General features: G+C 48.3%; 1 protein-coding gene and 1 pseudogene across 20 annotated transcripts in view; one reads left to right on the top strand and one right to left on the bottom strand.

The window, feature by feature from the left end:
• TPM1 (tropomyosin 1) overlaps positions 1-13,550 on the bottom strand; it is a 35,851-nt gene extending 22,301 nt beyond the window's left edge. For 2 of the 20 annotated variants that reach the window (XM_066635238.1, XM_066635240.1), the window contains exons 1-3: positions 13,183-13,545; positions 11,400-11,525; positions 11,106-11,231 (exon numbers count right to left, since the gene is read on the bottom strand). In XM_066635238.1, coding sequence (XP_066491335.1) covers positions 11,106-11,231; positions 11,400-11,525; positions 13,183-13,296 — 366 coding nt within the window. In that variant the 5' untranslated portion in view covers positions 13,297-13,545. Of the gene's footprint in view, positions 1-3,077; positions 3,310-11,105; positions 11,232-11,399; positions 11,526-13,182 lie in introns of those variants that run through there. The other 18 variants (XM_066635228.1, XM_066635227.1, XM_066635223.1 and 15 more) reach the window with 16 other exon arrangements.
• A 3,226-nt stretch (positions 13,551-16,776) lies between these two features.
• On the top strand, positions 16,777-16,897 carry LOC136659879 (5S ribosomal RNA; annotated as a pseudogene).
• The last annotated feature ends 1,003 nt before the right edge of the window (positions 16,898-17,900 follow it).

The following is a 17,900-nucleotide window of genomic DNA, read 5'->3' as shown; positions in this document are numbered from 1 at the left end:
ATAACTGGGTCAGTCATCACCAAGCCAGGCATCACTCAAAGGGGAAGTCTGAAGCTCCCACTCCAAGCTGCACTCTCCAAATTGCATTCCTTTGATGCAGGAAGGAGCAGGTCTAGAGCATGTGTCACTTCAATGTCATCAGAGCCATTTTCATAACATGTGGTCCCGCTGGGGGACAGGAAGAAACAGAAGCTTCCACTGTGCTATATTCTGACTTGTGCAATTTTCACAAGTAATGCTTTGAACACCTTCAGGGCAACCACGTGCAAAGGGGCTGAGGTTGCAATCCTATAAATATTTTCCTGATAGTATGCCCCATTTAGCATAATGAGATAAACTTATAGAGCTGTTGTACGCATGTCTAACAAGCCATTCTAGTCAGGACCAGTCTATCCACAAGGACAGCTGGAGGGGGCAACTCAGGGGACAGACTGGCAGGAATGCCTGCCTCAGTCCATCCATCCTCAACACTCCTGGCTCTGTTCTGTGGGTTCTGAAAAGAGGTTGGCTAGAGCAGTGTTCCTCAACATGTGGGTGGCAACCCCAATGGGGTCATGGCAGCCTTTCAAAGCCTGTGCAAGAGGGCCTGGCTCCAACCCAATAACAGCACTACTACTGCCTAATCAAAATTGAGTTCTTGATATATTCCTGCACAGCCTCTTCTCGCTGTCTTGCCCCACAGCTCTGAAGGCTGGCCCTCCTCAGGCTGCTACCTCACGGGATGGTTGAGAAGACACATGAGGTAGGGGACACGGGATGGAGTGGAAGGCAACAGGGGAAAGAGGTGGGTGGATGGGGTCACGAGAGGGGGCAGGATTGGCGGTGGGTTCCTAGTCCCACTATGTATTTGGGAGGGCTGTGGCACAAAAGAGGTTGGACCACTGGGCTAATCAAAGCAGGAGGAGCAGTGGGGTAAGCACTGTGCAGCACACACGGGGGGGGGCAGCATCAGGTACACCACCTCGACTGCAAGGTCTTGCTTAGAATCAAGAAAATCAGGTTCAAGGATTTATTTTAAAAGAACCCATGTGCACAAGGAACTAAATATGTTAATAATAATAAATTAAACAAGTTGGGAGAAGCAAATATTGGATCCAACCATGCAAAAACAGCACTTTGTTGTGGTAAGAAAAAAGAATTCTCTCTGACCGTGGGAGAATTTCAATGCCTGGGGTATACAACCTCTAGCAAGGCTCTGGGCTCTTGACTCAAAAGGAATTTCTTTCACAGAAGCACTTCAGGTAGCACACTTGAGAGTTCTCAGTCCAGAAAGCATGCACATTCCTAATCAACATGATTGACAGATAGGTCAGAGGAAGATTTCAATAACGGGCATGTAGCACAAGCAGCTGCGCTTCCAACAACATCACAACCATGATGGCAGAGTGGAGGACCTTTATGTGCAGAGGCAGTTGTGCCACTGAATATAAGCTGTGGGGAATGGCCTTCACCTTCATGCGCTGCCTGTGGGCTTCCCAGTCTCATCTGGTTGGGCACTGCAGACAAACAGGGTGCTGGACTAGAAGGAAATCTTTGGTCTGATTCAGCAAGGCCTTTGTAATGTTCTTAACAACTTAATAATAGCTTATGCAGAAAATGACAGGAATGAGTTCTCTCTCTGCAAATACCAGAAGGCAGGGGCATCCAATGAAACTGCACGGTTGTGGGTTCAAGAAACGCAAAGGGAAGCATTTTATAACGTGTCATTAACATGTCTTAATTCTCAGTTTAAAAAACCCATCTGGAAGCCCTGCCCTGGGGCTCAAGCACAGAAGCAAAGGTGGGTCCAGTTATCTTGGGGTTGGTCACCTATTATTCTTTCCAAAGGGCAGTGATACAGACCTGCATTACAAACCCTTTAAAACCTTGCTGGGTGAAACAACAAGCAGTGATGGAGAAACACTCTAGCAATGCTCAGAGGCACTGCGTACTCTAGAATACTGCTCTGAACTTTGGAGCAAGCTGAACCCTGAAAAATATCTTCACAACTCAAGATTCATTTAGGTTTCAGCTCACAAGTTCTTAGAATCAGTTTCTTGTCAAAACTTTTTAACCCTTTGCCTTCCACACAAGACGATTTCCAGTTCTCTCCTCAGAAGGAAGGACTACTTGAGCCTGATTGGGACACTCCAATAGAAGCATGAGGGAAGGTTCCCTCAAGGACAATCCATTCAAGGCAGGAGAAAGTCCCCAGATAGATGTGGAGAGAGAAGGGGAGAGAAAAGCAGGGCGCTTTCAACTTCCTTCTGAACAGAGAAGGAGGAGGAAGTGCAGGCAGCCAAGGCGGCCTCTTCAGCACCTCCCTTGCCAGAAATCTGAGCCCGGAGAGGAGAAGGGGGGAAGAGAAGGAAAAGGAGAGCCACTTCCCTCCTTACTCCAAGGCTGAGGCATTTCAGGGCCCTGCATGCTGCAGCTCCATGGGCAGCAGAGGAATGCAGAGCCCAGAGGAGGAGGACCAGGCTACCCATCCACCACGAGGAGGAGGAGCAACATTCCTGTAAACCCCATACAAAAAAGAAACTCACAATTACTGCCCCTCCCATGGCCAGGACAGTGTGGGTGGAGGGAGAATCTCCCATCACACCCCAACTGCAGCAGGCAAAAATAAATCCCAGACCCATTTCAGGTCGCAATCCTAGCCACACCTACCTGGGAGTAAACCCCGTTGACTATAATGGGGCTTACTTCCGAGTAGACAGGCACAGGCTTGGGCTCTGAGGCTGCAATCCCACCTACCTGGAAGTAAGCCCCTACCTGGAAGCACAGCCCCAACTATAATGGGGCTTACTTCCGAGTAGGCATGTATGGGTTGGGCTCTGAGGCTGCAATCCTATCCACACCTACCTGGGAGTCAGCCCCACTGACTGTAATGGGGCTTACTTCCGAGTAAACAGGCAGAGACTTGGGCTCTCACTCTGCAACAACCACCCAAAGCGGGGCAGAAACCGCAGAAGGGGCGCCGACAGCAGGCGCAGAAGCCGCCGGGAGGAGGACGAGGGGAGCGGTGCGCGCAGCCCCCCAGCCAGCCAGGCGATGCTCAGGAGACGGGCGGTCGTGCCGCCGCCACCCCGCCCTACCTGCTCGCGCAGCGCCCGCTCCTCGTCCAGCTCGCGCTGCAGCCTGCCCGCCCGCTCCTCGGCGCCGTCCGCCTGCTCCTGCAGGCTCCGGATCTTCCTCCGCACGGCCTCCAGGGAGCTCAGCCCGGCCGCCATCGGGGAAGGCAAGCAGGGTGCAGCGGCGCGATGCAAAGCCCTCCGCCTGCTCCACCCGGGCCCGGCTGCTGCAGCTCCCCCTCCCGTCCTTCCTTCTCGCCGCGGGTTGCGCTGCACCTCCGGAAGTCCTCCTCCTCCTCCTGCTCCAGCTCTCCGCCCCACTCCAGCAGCCACCTGCACTAGCTGCAGCCGGCCAGCGCGCCCTCCTCGCCGGTGCCGCCTCCATTCAGCCCGAGCGGGCTGGCGCGCGACTGCAGGCGCTTCTGCGGCTTCCTCCTCCTCCCCCCAGTGGCGTAGCTAGAGGGGGTGCAGGGCGCTAAGAGCCCAATCCTATGCATGTCTGCTCAGAAGTAAGTCCCATTAGAGTCAATGGGGCTTACTCCCAGGGAAGTGTGGAAAGGATTGCAACCTCAGCCCAATCCTATGCATGTCTGCTCAGAAGTAAGCCCCATTAGAGTCAATGGGGCTTACTCCCAGGAAAGTGTGGATAGGCTTGCAGCCTCAGCGCAATCCTATGCATGTCTGCTCAGAAGTAAGCCCCATTAGAGTCAATGGGGCTTACTCCCAGGAAAGTGTGGACAGGATTGCAGCTTAAGTTTGGCAGGGAGCCTCACCTCAGCATTCAAGCAAGGAGACCTTCCCCTTCACAGCCATTCCAGGGGGTGGGGGCAAAACGGAGGCTTAAGAACATAAGAGCTCCGCTGGATGAGGCCCACCAGATGCCTCATGGAGCAGGCAAGGCAACAGGATATCTGCATCCTGGTGCCCTCCCTTGCATCAGGCATTCTGAGATAGCCTACTTCAAAACCAGGAGATTGCACATACCCATCATGGCTGGTAACCTGTGATGGACTTTTCTTCTAGAAATCTGTCTAATCCCCTTTTAAAGGTGTCCAGGCCAGGCGCCATCCCCACACATCCTGTGGTTCCTGCAGATTACACTGCATTTGACTGGCAGTGTAATCCTATTTGCTCATGAACTTGATGGTGCTTACTCCCAAATCAGTGTGGCAGTGGGCTGCTGAGCTTCTATGTAGCCCATGCTGTCAATTGGGGAAGTCCAGGTTCTTGGCTAGGGTGGGGGCTTTACCTGCTGGGTTATCACCTGTGAGCATCAAAGGGGCATTGCTAAGCTACACACCTGCAGATCTCCTAGGAAAGGAGAGACAACAAATGAAACTACCAACTGCACCTGTGCAATCTGGTGGCATGGACATCCAGTTGGGTTGACCAGGTTATAAAAAGAAAAGGAGTAATTCCAGTAAATAACTGGAATAAATTATAACTGAAATAAATATAATATAAATAATAACTGGAATAAATTCCATATAAATAACAAGGGCAGATACTGTGCTTTTGGAAGGAAGTAATTAAAAAGAAAAACTTGCAGCCCCAACAGCATCTTAATTAAAGGCATGTTTAAGCCCCATCCAGTTTAAGGACCAGGTGGGACTTAAACCTGGTCCTTCACCTGGGGGGGACAAGCTGGGGACTTCCGCGACAAGAAGCAACAGCACCACCTAGTGCGCTGAGCCGGGAACAACCATCCAAGGAGTGGACTTGATCTCTACATGAGGTCATTATAACATTTTTCTGGGTTATATTGCATTGATGTTTAGTGATGCAAGGGGAAAAACCAACAACAACATAGAAAAGAGATTCTTCAAGCCCTTGGGCAACAGCAATGCCATGGGAAGACGTAGATGCCAAAATGCTGCAGATATCTCTGGCATGATTTCTTGAGCAAGGCTACCTCGCAAAAGTCAAATGTGCAAAAATAAGACAGACTCTCACTAAACATGAAGCCAGGAGAAGCCTGCCATACAAGTAGTCGTGTCCCCATGTGATGAAATAGGAGGATGTGAAAATAAGGTGCACTTTTTGATCTTTCAGTGCAAACATATATAACGTGTATTTTTACACAGAAGTGAGACCCACTGTGTTCTGTGGGGTTTAACTCCCTAGTAAGTGCATTCAGAATTACAGCCTTAAACAGTTTGCATTTAGAGAACACTTTCAAAGCATCTCACATCTCAGCAATCCTAATGGCCTGGAAAAGTAGACCAGTCTCCTATTGTAGGCAAGGTGGGGGGGGGGGGGGAGAGAGAGAGAGAGAGAGACTTGGAGCCGAACCTAACAGCACAAGCCTATGCATGTCTACTCAGAAGTAAGTCCCATGGAGTTCAGTGGGGCTTACTCCCAGATAAGTGCATAAAGGATTGAATTATTTTGGAATAATTCCAGCTTTCTGATTGCCATTTTGCTTAGCATTTATTCCATGTCTGCAGTGCATGAGGAGCTGCACAAAACATTAAAATTACATGTTTCTTGTTTCAGAGTACTCACAGTGGTCTTACAGTAACAGGATAGTGAGCATTCCCAGTGCTACCAGAAGTCCCAGAAATGCCAAAATGGGACAAAGTGGGAGGGAATATAAATGATTCCCAAATATGGATGTGAGGAGCAGGGGCTGCGCCCCTCCAAATTCTCTGGGCATTAAGTTTTCATTTAGCTATCCAAGCAGCAGGTGCCAAACTAACTACAAGAGACAACTTAACTGGTTTTTAGCAGTTTAGCACTGTTGACTTCAACAGAATTATAAATTGGCTTATATTCAAGCACACCAGTTTAGCTGGTTTATGATAGGACATTTTGTCCTTCTGATCTGGGACTTGCCAGACAGAAGTACAGTATTTCATTAAGATGGTGTGAAGGTGACACCGGCATTGTAGTAACACAATGATTTGTGCTAAATCGAGATTGAAAGACTCCTGACTTAGGGCCAGCGCAGAAGTGACCCTGGTTTCCTCTGCATTGGTTATGAGATTGGGAGCACACTGATAGATGAAGCTGCCTTATATTGAGTCAGACCACTGGTCCATCTACTCCAGCATTTCCACTGACTGACTGGCTGCAGCTTAGGGTCTTAGGACTCAATTCTATCCTGCGCTGGAGCAGGCAAGCACTGTATCCAGTGCAGGATAGTGGCCATAAGTGGCTCAGCCAGAGGCAAGGGGAAACATTTCCCCTTACCTCTGGGTAAGGGCCGCTGGTGCCTATAGGTCTCCTCTGACTTCCGCCACCTCTTGAGATGGCACATGTCTGAGGAGAGCAGAGCAGCTTCAAGCTGCTCGTTCTCCCCTGGAATGGGGGTTGGGATCCAGCATAACTGCCATATCCCAGCTGGGCCAATGCAAACCTCAGAGAAGAAGCCAGTGCTAAGGCTTATGTCAGCCTCCACAGGCGCTGGCCTGGCTTCCTCCTGACTTGCGCCAGCCCAAGCCAAGGGCAGGATTGCGCCCTTAGACAGACAAAAGGCTTTCTTAGTCCTGAAAGATGCAAAGGGTTGAACATGGAACCTTCAGCATGCTATGCCACTGAGAGATCACTGCTTCACGTTTGTCCTTCCCTCTTCTGTCCTATTAACTGTTGTTACAGCTAACCAGGGTTTCAGGGTGACCAAGATTTGAAAATCCAGTTTATTGCTGGTTTCAAAACTTGTTTTTAGGAACCGCAAGTCAGGTGTGACAAGGGGCTTGTTAGGCTCCAGAACTAAATAAGGTCAGAGCCATCCTATTCATGAGGCTGATAGGCATCCAATCCTACCTAACTCCATGTCAATGCAGCTGGGAGTGTGTGCTGCATCTCATGGATGAGCTTCAAGTCACAAAGCCTTTCTGGAGGAAAGGGAACATTTGTTCACTGGCCCTGGAATAATCCCTCACAGCCAGTGGCACCGCTAGGGAGGGTGTGGGTTGCACTAGGTGATGCACACAGGAGGGTGACACTACTACTGGCCCAAAAAATTTAAAATCTTGGTATTTTGGAATAATACCATCATGTTATATTCAGTGGTTCTCAAACTTCCTGGGAGATTTACTCCCAGGATAAGTCTTTGCTGGGGGAAGGGCAGCAAAGTGATCCCTAGGATCGTGGCCCTGCAGGGAAAGGGAGCTATTTTTAAACTAAACATATGTGCTGTCAAGGTGGGTGGGGGGTGTCAGGAGCCCCATGGAGCACTTGCAGGGCTCCCCTTGGCTTCTAAATAGTGAAAGTTGCAAGCATGATGAAACTGATTCAAGTTTAATCACGATTGCAACTTTCATTATTTAGAAGCAGTGGGAAAACCTGCAAGCGCTTTGTGGGTCTTCCCCCCCCCCCACACTGAGAGCAGGTATGTTTAGTTTAAAAATAGTCCCCCTTCCCCTGCAGGGGTGTGATCCTGGAAAGCTTGATTGCTTTCTCTCTATCCCTGCCCCTTAAAGGGAACAGGGTATGGTTACATGAGCTGGTGGGTCATGACCCACCAGTCTGAGTACCACTGTTATATATCATTAGATGTGTATTTTCATGCAGAATTCAGTAAAACAAAAAAACATTGAAATATCTCTATTCTATCAAAAGTTATAGCCAAAAAACCAGCAGGGGTGCAGAGATAGTGCATCACCATGCCCACTGCCCAGGGTGTTGTCCTGCCCACTGCACGGGAGGAGGTCCATCATGGGGGTGACACGCTGGCCTCTCGCACTGGATGGCCCAAACCCTAGTGATGCCACTGCTCACAGCCCTGCTGGATCTAATTGGACCTGCACCAATTATTTTGCTGGCACAACTCCAAGTGGACCCAGGTTGGGCGACTGAGGCTGAGAAGAGGAATAGGATAATGGTGGTGCTGCTTCCGATACTGCCCTCTTTTTAGCTTCAATCCACCCCTCCCCACCCCAGTCGCCTCCCCATTTGTCCACTTCCCTGCCCCATTCTGCCCACCCTCACCTCCCGCCTGCCATTCCTGCAGATCTCTAGGTCTCTAGGAGACCACTGGCATACCACCGCAGCCACTTGCAACTTGTGGTGGAGGCCCAGCTGTGTAAAATGGCATGCCACATTTCCCTTCAATGGGTCACTCAGAATTATTTCCACAGAGCCATGCTCTTGGAAAGTATTATGTTGGAATTGGTCATCTGAATTGATTTTTCAGGAAAGATCTAGGAGTCAAACCAGGAGGAAGCTAGCCTGGCAGGCAGCTTATGCCTCCTGGGTAAATAAACATCTTGCATGGATGGCCAGTTTTGATTCAACATTGTATATGCACTCCAGTATATCCAGGAGGCCTTCCAAAAGCACTCCTGTGAACAGAAATATTGCACCTGAATTTATCCACTGTGAGAACAGAATAACTAGGGAGAAATTGGTTTATCAGATTTAAGTCACAATTTTATGCATGCTTACTCAGGAGTAAAGGCAATTCAACTGCAATTGGTCCATGTAAACATGCTTAGGGTTGGCTTGTAAGGCTGCGGTACTTACTTGGGAGGCAGCTGCTTCCCCCTCCATGAGTTTTACTTCTGAGTATCCATGTATGGGATACTGAACTGTAAGGCTGCAATCCTAAACACTTACTTGGGATCAAGGCCCATTTGGAAGAAACAACAAGCATGAGATCAGGCAATGTGCATTTTTTTGTTTTGTTTTCAGATGGCAACATCAGCATTGCCTTGTTTCCCAAACAGAGCATGTTCAGACGGGTTATCTGTTCCACCACTTCATGGAAACGAAAGGTTTAGACAGCTGAGAAAAGGGTACCTGGCAAGACTCTGCTGGCCCCGGGGAAAAAAAACAGGAGAACAGCACTCCACTGTTACTCATGAAGCTGTTCCCTCCCTCTTTATACAAGCAGGTGTCTCAAAGGAAGTGATTTGGTAGCTGACTGAAGCCTGTCTTGGCCATGACTAATACCAGCCCCATTGCCTAATGCCAGCCTGTCCAATGAGCTCTCCCTCCTCCTCCTCAGAGACATTCAGCTGTATGTCTAAGAATGATCTACATACATACAGGAAATGATTTCCTCTCAATCTGGACTTTCAAACTAGAGTAATGTACACCAGAGCTTCCTTCTGCCTCTTTCCACTCAAGAAAGGGTGCAAGACGGAGACGCACAGTGTTTATGGCATGTCTCAGTGCAAACAGGTATGGAAGGGGCCCTGGGTCCCCCCCCCCCCTGGAGCAAACATTTGCAAATTAATGTGCCTGTTTTCAAAAGGTAACAAGAAAAATGGCAGGGGAGAGTTTCTCTCTGAGAATCCAGTAGCATTTCTCGGCTTTCTCCAGCCTTCATTTGAGGCAAGCTATTTCAAAATAGTCTGCATTCTTTTCCTTATAAGGAATATCTCCCCTGGATCTATATGCGGTTCCTTTGAACAAAGTTAAATAAACGCCTGGTTGGAATGCTGACTCCCATCCATAGGAAGCCACATGCAGAGCAAACACATCTGAACCATATTATGTGTAGTCTGTCTGTCAGACAGAGAGTCATTCTGTGGTTCAGTGGCTGAAATGAAGTCCAACAGATTCCTTTCTATGCTGGGCCCTGGAAGTTTCTCTTTTAGCCTTCACGATGAATAAGACAAAAGGAAGAACTTTTCTCTTCCAATTCAAACTGGATCTCCCTAATTTAATGTTTAGCTTAACTAATTTCCCCTTCCCCCCCCCCCCCACACCCAATGCTGAAAATACCCCACTGCGCTGGCTGTTCTTTCTAGGGTGAATGGTTGAAATTATGGCACCCTAAAAAGAACAGCCAAAGCAGTGAGATATTTTGAGCACGGAGAAAAATATCAGTCATAATTGTCAACCTTTTTCGTCTCATGGCACACCGACAAGGCACTAAAATTGTCAAGGCACACCATCAGTTTTTTAGCAATTGACAAGGCACACCATGCTGTTGGTGGGGGGGCTTACATTGCTCAATGGCCCTACTAATAAATGACCCTCCCCCAAACTCCTATGGCACACCTGCAGACCATTCATGGCACACCAGTGTGCCACAGCACAGTGGTTGAAAATGACTGAGCTAAACACTAAATAAAGGAGATCCAGTATGATTTGGAAGAAAAATGTTCTCTCTTCTGTAGGAAATTTTCCCCCCTGCATTTGCAAATAATTATTTTCTTTTTTTAAATCGAGTGACAAAGTAGTGACATCATCTCCTTTGGGGCAGGCATCACTCCTTCTAACTTGGGAGGAAGTCTTTACTAGGAAAGAATGTCCACGGCACCATCATGGATGCAGTGTTGGAAATGCCTGGGAGTTGCGTGCATGGGACTATTTAATACACGCCAGGGTTCAGACAAGTGGGTGGGATGAGAGACTGTAAAGGGTGCAGCACTTACACTATACCATATAAAGTGCTGAGCTATATATAGCCCCCACGTTTATTCTCTGGGTCCCTGTCCTGCAGACTGCAGACCTAGCAAGTATCATCTTCCGGGCTGAGTTTTCACAGACAGCGCTGTATTTTTCTTGACAAATGACTTACTAGCTTTAGCTACCATCTGCCTTTCAAAGCCAGCAGGGAGTTATAAAATCAGGAATAATAGGCCTGTCTCAAATGCAACTCGCTGTGGCCCCCTGTGGTACCCTACAGGATAGCTATAGACACCTCGACACAGTGGCCCAGGAGAGCAATCAATTAAAATTAAAATGTTAAAATTTAAATTTAAACAATTTAAAATGTTAAAATTCCAGGAGCATCAGAGGATCCATTTTATGTGCACCGGAGACAATGACTGTCTGATGTTTGTTCTGTTTTATGCAGAAATGATGGGCTCTGTATTCTCAACCAATGTGGGCAACCAGAATGGACATCTTTTCCTTTGCTAAACAATGCCTAGCAAGGGTGGAGATACTTAAAATGCACAAACTGTGACCAAGCTCTTAGGTGATACTAACTCTCATGCAAAGAAAACCAGGTGCTCCTGCCCATCCGTCCCTGTCAGGAGATTCCTGGCCTCCTGTGCTATGGTGGAGCTGGGGGGACACCATGGTTGGGTGGGCAGATGAGAGCAAAAAAAGTGGCTGGTGGTGCGTGTGATAGCAAAAGGGGACGTTACTCACATCTGCAGCCTTTTTCTCTGCCAGCTCCAGCTTTTCCTGGGCATCTTTCAGGGACTCAGAATATTTGTCCAACTCATCTTCAGTGCTCTTCAGCTTCTTTTGCAGAGACACCAACTCATCCTCCAACTGTCCAAAGGATGGGACATGGACGAGGCATAGAAGTGGGGGGCATAGGGGGGTGCACAGGCAAAGTGATCGCGCAAAGAAGAGGTGCAGGTGCAGAAGGACAGACAGACAGCAAAGGAGGAAAAGAGAAAGAGAGAGGACAAAGTTAGCATCCTCATGGCACAATACCTTGGTGGCTTTCTCATCTGCAGCGAGAAGGCTCTCCTCGGCCTTGTGCTGTTCTTCCAGAACCCGGTCCCTCTCATCCTCTGAGATCCGCAGTTGCTTTTCCAACTGCGCTATGTCTTCCTCTAACTAGCCATGCACGTTAGAGGTAAAAGGGGAAGAAAGAACACACTCAAAATGCATTTCATCCCAGTATATTGTTCCCCACCCCTCAAAACCTCCTCCCCGTTTGGTTAGTGTAATATCCTCAAAGATCTCCATCATAAGTGGTTGGATATTTAAAAATGACAAGTAGAGCAGGGCAAAACAGATTTTACTAAAGGGTGGAATCTGATCCACAGGTTAGCCAACCTTCTGTACTTGAGATTACCATTCAAGGGCCCTGATCTGGGTAATCATGACAATGTCTAACTGAAAACAATGGAATGAATGATTTGCAGCTGACTTAAATCTCATTGTTTTCACAATTCATTTTAGCTGGACTGAGGCCAAGTCCAGCCAGCTATATTCACTTGGAAGTGATTTGCACTTAAATCATTGGGACTTACTCCCAAGTAAATGCTTGCAGGATCAGAGGCTCAGCAAGATTGACAGCCTGATCTTAAGTCATTATTATTCAGAAGTCCCATGGTGATCAATGAACAAAGTGGAACTTCCTTGGGAGTAATCACATTTAGGGTTGTGCTGCACACTGTGTCATTTCAGTTTAACTGAATTGTGGGTCAGAAGGCTTGCATGTGTATGTGTGGCATGAAAAATCACAACCACACCCTTGGTTATCAGAGTTTTGTATCAGCAGTGAGCTGGGATATTCCACCCTTTATTTCAACAACCTTGATGAAATTCTCCCTTAAACAAAATACATTTTTAAAAGGCACTTTCATCTCCCTGACACCTTCCAATCCCAGGAGCCCTCCCATCTCTTGCATGATCAACACTGCAATCTTATACATGTTTACTCAGGAGCATGTCCCATTGTATTCAGTGGCACTTACACTCAGGTAAGCATGTATAAGACTACAGCCCAAAAGCAGCTATTTTCTCCTTTCCCCAGCCTCAAACTTCTTTCAGAGTGAGGGAACAGAGGCATGAAAAGAAATCCAACTTTTAAAAAGTTTAAATGGCCTGCAATAAAGTTCCCTCTTAACAAAATAACCCCAACATCTGGAAGGCATTTCAGTCCTTGACTGAGGAAGCAGTACTTGCGGGTCTTTTAAAAGTCAATGAGATTTTTGCCATTGATCTCTGTGGGAGGAGGGTTGCACCATTAGATGCATCCGCCCTGAACATACTGACTTGGCAGTAAGTCCTGTTGAGTTCAGTAGGGTTTACTTCTGAGTAAACAAGCTGAAGGCTAGGATTCCAGAGGCCCATTTAAGGCATGGACTGGACTGGCACAAAAAAACTGCTTACACAAGGACAAGCCCTTTGAGCGACCTGGTCTAGAGCAACCCCTTCCCGCTTGCTGACCACACATGTGGATTCAACCCAATGCTCACCAAGCATCATCGCGCCCTTCCAAATGATGGCATCCACTGATGGATACCCCCTTTCGCCATCATGGGAGCAAAAGAGTTGCTAAGGGTGGGGGGGTGTCATCTGTGCCCAGAATTACCCTGGGGAGGAACAATGAACCCCTCCCAGCACTGGTGATGCTGAAGGGCACCCCGAGGGATGCCACACAGGGTGGCACTGCATCCCCTCCGCTCTCTGGGCGCCCCGAGAACGCTGCCACTCTGCAGTCGCGCCTGGCTGATCGAGGTGGGGCCAACGCAGGAAAGCCCACCTGCTTGCTGCGGTCCTCGGCTGCCTTCTTGTCGGCTTCCGCCTGCTCGGCTCGGTCCAAGGCGTTCTCCTTGTCCAGCTTGAGCATCTGCATCTTCTTCTTGATGGCGTCCATGGTGCTGGCTGGGGGCTCGCAGGATCTCCACGCAAAGTACCCGAAAGAGAGGGGAAGGCAAGCCGGGGGTGGGGGGACTCAGGCAAGCCGGGCTCCGGGGCGTGTGCGCGCGGCGCTTCTCCTGGAGGAGGCTGGTCTGTGCTGGGACTGCTCGCCGGGCTGAAGTGGCAGCGCCTCCTAAGCGCCGCCCGCCAGATAAGTACTGTCCCAGGGGGCTGACTGCATTCCTCCAGACATCCAATACTTTTTTGGGAAAGGGCTCGTGCGCCTTCCCCCTCCCCCTCCCCCTCCCTGCCTTCTTCCCTCCCACCTCCTCCTCCTCCCCCCCTGCCCCTTTGATTATGCAGATGCCTATATATGGGATGTAAGGATGGGGCAAAGGGAAGAAGGAGCTGTGCCTATTTCTAAACTTGCAGAGGGATGGGAGGGGAAAGGAGAGGAGGAGGAGAGAGTGACTGCCCCCCCTCCAGTGCCAGCCTGCAGGAAGTCCCTGCCAGGCTGGAGGTGCTGGCAACCTCATTGTTGAGCTGTCAGCTGATGGATTTATTATTTTTTGGTGTGTACTTTTTTTCCAAATAAAGAAAGAGAGAAAGGAGGTGGCGTGGCTCCGGACTGGCAAGGTTACCAAGCCAATTGGACCGGCCGCTCCCAGATGGGCCCTGTGCCTAAGGGGGCCCCATGCCAGCATCAACTCTAAGTCTTGAATGCAATTTTATATGAAAATGTGCTTCGATCCACCCACATGGGGGTCCATTGACTCACATGCGCACTGTGATTGCTTTCCATTCTGCCAGAGAGATATAAAGTCTATAATCAACTTTATTATAGCTCCAAGTTTCTACATATCCTGGTTGGGGCCCCACAAAAAATCTTTCCACTTGGGCCCTGCAGCTCCTAAGGCCGGCCCTGCTGCAGTGAGAGGAACGTCCCCCTTCCCGACACTAGAAGTTGGCCACAGATGGAGGGCAGACAAAAGCAAGGCCTTCTTCACATCGCATGTAAGGAATGTATGGAGTATATGTTCCCATACGCTGCCACAAGCAGCTGCAAAGGACACCGGCTTAGAGGGCTGTAAAAGGGGATTAGGCAAGTTCCTGATCTGATCCTTCGGTGGTTGGCAGCCATGATGATTAAATGGAGCCTCCATGTTCAGGGGAAATTTCTATGCAAGCTATAGATAACAGGGAGCAACAGCAATGGGGGCCATTGCCTTCAAGCACTGCTTGGGGGCTTCCTAGCCAACCATGGAGGGAACCAGGATACCAGACAGATCTTTCGGATCCAGCAGGGCTCTTCTGAAGTGTTTAATTCTTGGGTGGTTTAAACCAGGAAAAATCCAGTAGTGTTTGACCTCTGTTCTCCAGAAAGTTTTAAAAAGTAAGTAAATGGCTGAGCCCGGAAACATACAAAGTGCTGATCAAGTAGAGAGATCCTGTGAGCATGTACAGAATGCCTTTCTTGTGTTGCCGTGACATAAGAGGGAGAACAAAAGGAATGATTTATGAGTCCCAGCAATATGTTGTCATCTTTAAGCACCCCACAGGGAATATCTAACCTGTGTTAGTGACAGTGAGTTCAGAGCCAGCTGTTCATGAGTCTGAATGAATCATTCCAGTTGAAACACTTTCCGTGTTCTTTCTGCGAGCTAAGGGCAGATTCACACAAGACACAGCAACAGGTTTGTCGCCACATCTGTCCCCATCAGAATGCTATGGCTAATCCTGACTCCAGATACACTGTGCTGGTGTAATTTATTTATCTGAGGGATTTATACCCTACCTTTCTGTCCCAAATTTTTACCCACAAGTTTTTTTTTTCCATTGCTCTTTGCATAACTGCAGATTGGTCTAATGCTGTTGACCAGCACTTGACACTGTAGCTCATAGCAGAGGTGATAGGTGTAAAATTCCCCTTTATGGCAATTAATAAGAAGCATTTAGGTACATAGGAAGGTGCCTTATACTGAGTCAGACCACTAGTCTACTTAGTTCAGTACTGACAAACACTGACTGGCAGCAGTTCTGGGTTCAGTTCAGTTCTGGAACCAGGGTTCCAGAAAAGAGTCTTTCCCAGCCCTTCCTGGAGAGGCTGAGGACTGAACCTGGGATCTTCTGCCTGTCAAGCAGGTTCTCTACCATCAAGCTATGGCAAAATGGCTATACCTGATTTCCACAGCACGTTTCAGGTGTTCAGGATAGTTCATGTGCACACCTTTCAACAGTCCTTTAAGCGTAGATCAGAATCAGATCAAATGATCCCCAACACGATTTTGCATGTAGGGGATTGAGAGCACAATAGCTTGCCTAGGGCAGCTTCATGGCAGAAGCATTATTTCCACCAGGGCCAAACTGAAGCAGTGGATTAGTGGGGGAGTGCCCACCTCCATTGCTGCTTCTCCTCCTGCTCCCTGGATTGGAAAAAAGAAGAGTGAGCAGAAGAAGTGTGGAGGGGAGGAGAGTGACAGGCTAGAGCAGTGATTTTCAACCGTTTTCATCTTATAGCACACTGATAAGGCATTAAAAGTATCAAGGCACACCAGCAGTTTTTGGACAATTGACAAGGCAGACTGCACTGCTGGTGTGGGGCTCACATGCCCGATAACCCTAATTAATTAGGGTAACTAATAAATTACCCTCCCTCAAATTCCTGCAGCACACCTGTGGACCACTCGCGGCCCACCAAGGTATTGTGGCACAGTGGTTGAAAATTGCTGGGATCGAGCTTCACAGACACTCTAGTTTGCCACTCTCCTCTCCTCCACACTTCTTCTGCTCCATTCCCCCTCTATCATTTTAAATTGAGGAAAAAGGAATGGGGGAGTTAGTGGCTGGTGGGCTGCCAGGCAAGGGTAAGCAGCATTTGGCACACCACCTTAGTTGCTTGGAGGTCTTGGGCTGGCACTCATTTGAATTCAGGATTTCCTAGCCCACAGCTCATGTTCATAACAACCAATCTTGCACAAGCCTGACTTTTTGGGGGGTGGGTGGGTGGTGGGAAATCAGACCATGAACATAATGGTGTAGTGCAGCTTCATGGCGAGTAAATCATGGTATGCATTTATTCAAATTTTTATATTGCCCATCCTCCAAGGAGCTCAGGGTGGTGTACATAGTTCCTCCCCTCCTGTTGTCCTCACAACAACCCTGTGAGGAACTGAAGCTGAGAGATAGTGACTCGCCCAAGGTCACCCAGGAAGCTTCATGGCTGAGCAAGGATTTGAATCTGAAGTCCAACTCCCAAACCACTACACCATTCTGGCTAAAAACTCAGAAATCTCAGAGTTCAAATCTCAACACACTAGCTGGCCTCATGCAAGCCTATCTCAGCCCAATTTTAACAGGGAGGTAATAATAGCCACCCATTTCAGAGTTGTTGTAAGGGTAAGCAACAATGACAAGATAAGCAATGCAGCAGCAAGGTAAGCAAACAACCAGATAAGCAATGCGACAAGCTTTGAAAGCTCAGAAAACACTATACAATGTTAGCAGTCAACCGTTACCCTGCACATGCCCAATCTCCTCTGATCTTGGAAGCTAAGCAGGGTCAGGCCTGGTTAGTACTTGGATGGGAGACCGCCTGGGAATACCAGGTGCTGTAGGCTTATATCATAGTCTTTCGAGACTGAAGGTTGCCAACCATACAATGTTAAGTATTACCAGTGGCATCACTAGGGTTTATGTCACTTGGTGCGGGAGGCCAGTGCATCATTCCTCCCATGGGCAGTGGGCATGGTGGGCATGGTGATGCACTATTGCCCCATCCCTGCTGGTTTTTTGGCTATATCTTTTGATAGAATAGAGATATTTCAATGTGATTTGTTTCACTGCAATCAGCATGAAGTTTTGCATCGAATGATATATAACATGATGGTATTATTCAAGAATGCCAAGATTTTAAAAAGTTTGACCAGTAGTCGTGTCATCCCCTCCCCCCCGTGTGCATCACTCACAGATCATAAATACAGATCCCTCACTGCAGCCCACACCCCCCTAGTGACACCACTGAGTATGATAATCATGTAAGAGTGAGACCATGTGCAGCTGTGCCTGATCTCAGAGATGTACTCTGGCATTCTCAATGACATTCCAAGGAAACCTGCAAGGCACCAATCAGATGATAAACTGCAGCTACTTTGAAGGGGTGGCTGGAGAAGAGGGAAATCTTGGGTTGGCCCAGCCAGAAAATCTTTCAAATACAGAAATCCCCTGGGCTGGAGATGAAATCCCCAAGATCTTAAAAGTCAACATGGATGTGAAGCTTTCCTCACTTTTTACTCACTGGTTGGGCAAGGGTGGCATATTTCAGTCACTGCAGCCCTCATAGATCAGATTCTCGCATGTTATTACATTTCTAATGGGAATAACACATGTGGGATGACGTTGACAAAGGCAGAGGTCAGGTTTGGACTGTCTAAAATCAGAGAGGTTTAAAAATATTTAGCTTTGAGCCGCACACCAAGAGTTGTGGTCTGAACTTCCCTGCTGCCTAGTTAATATACAGTTAATACAGTTAATATAGTATAGTTGAATAGTTGGCAATTCACTTAATATTACATTTGCAATAATCCCACTTGGCTGCATGCTCTGTGATTGAAGGCAGTGTTT

This window comes from Tiliqua scincoides, chromosome 8 (assembly GCF_035046505.1).
Source record: "Tiliqua scincoides isolate rTilSci1 chromosome 8, rTilSci1.hap2, whole genome shotgun sequence".
Taxonomy (NCBI): domain Eukaryota; kingdom Metazoa; phylum Chordata; class Lepidosauria; order Squamata; family Scincidae; genus Tiliqua; species Tiliqua scincoides.
This window is presented reverse-complemented; position numbering and strand designations above follow the sequence as displayed.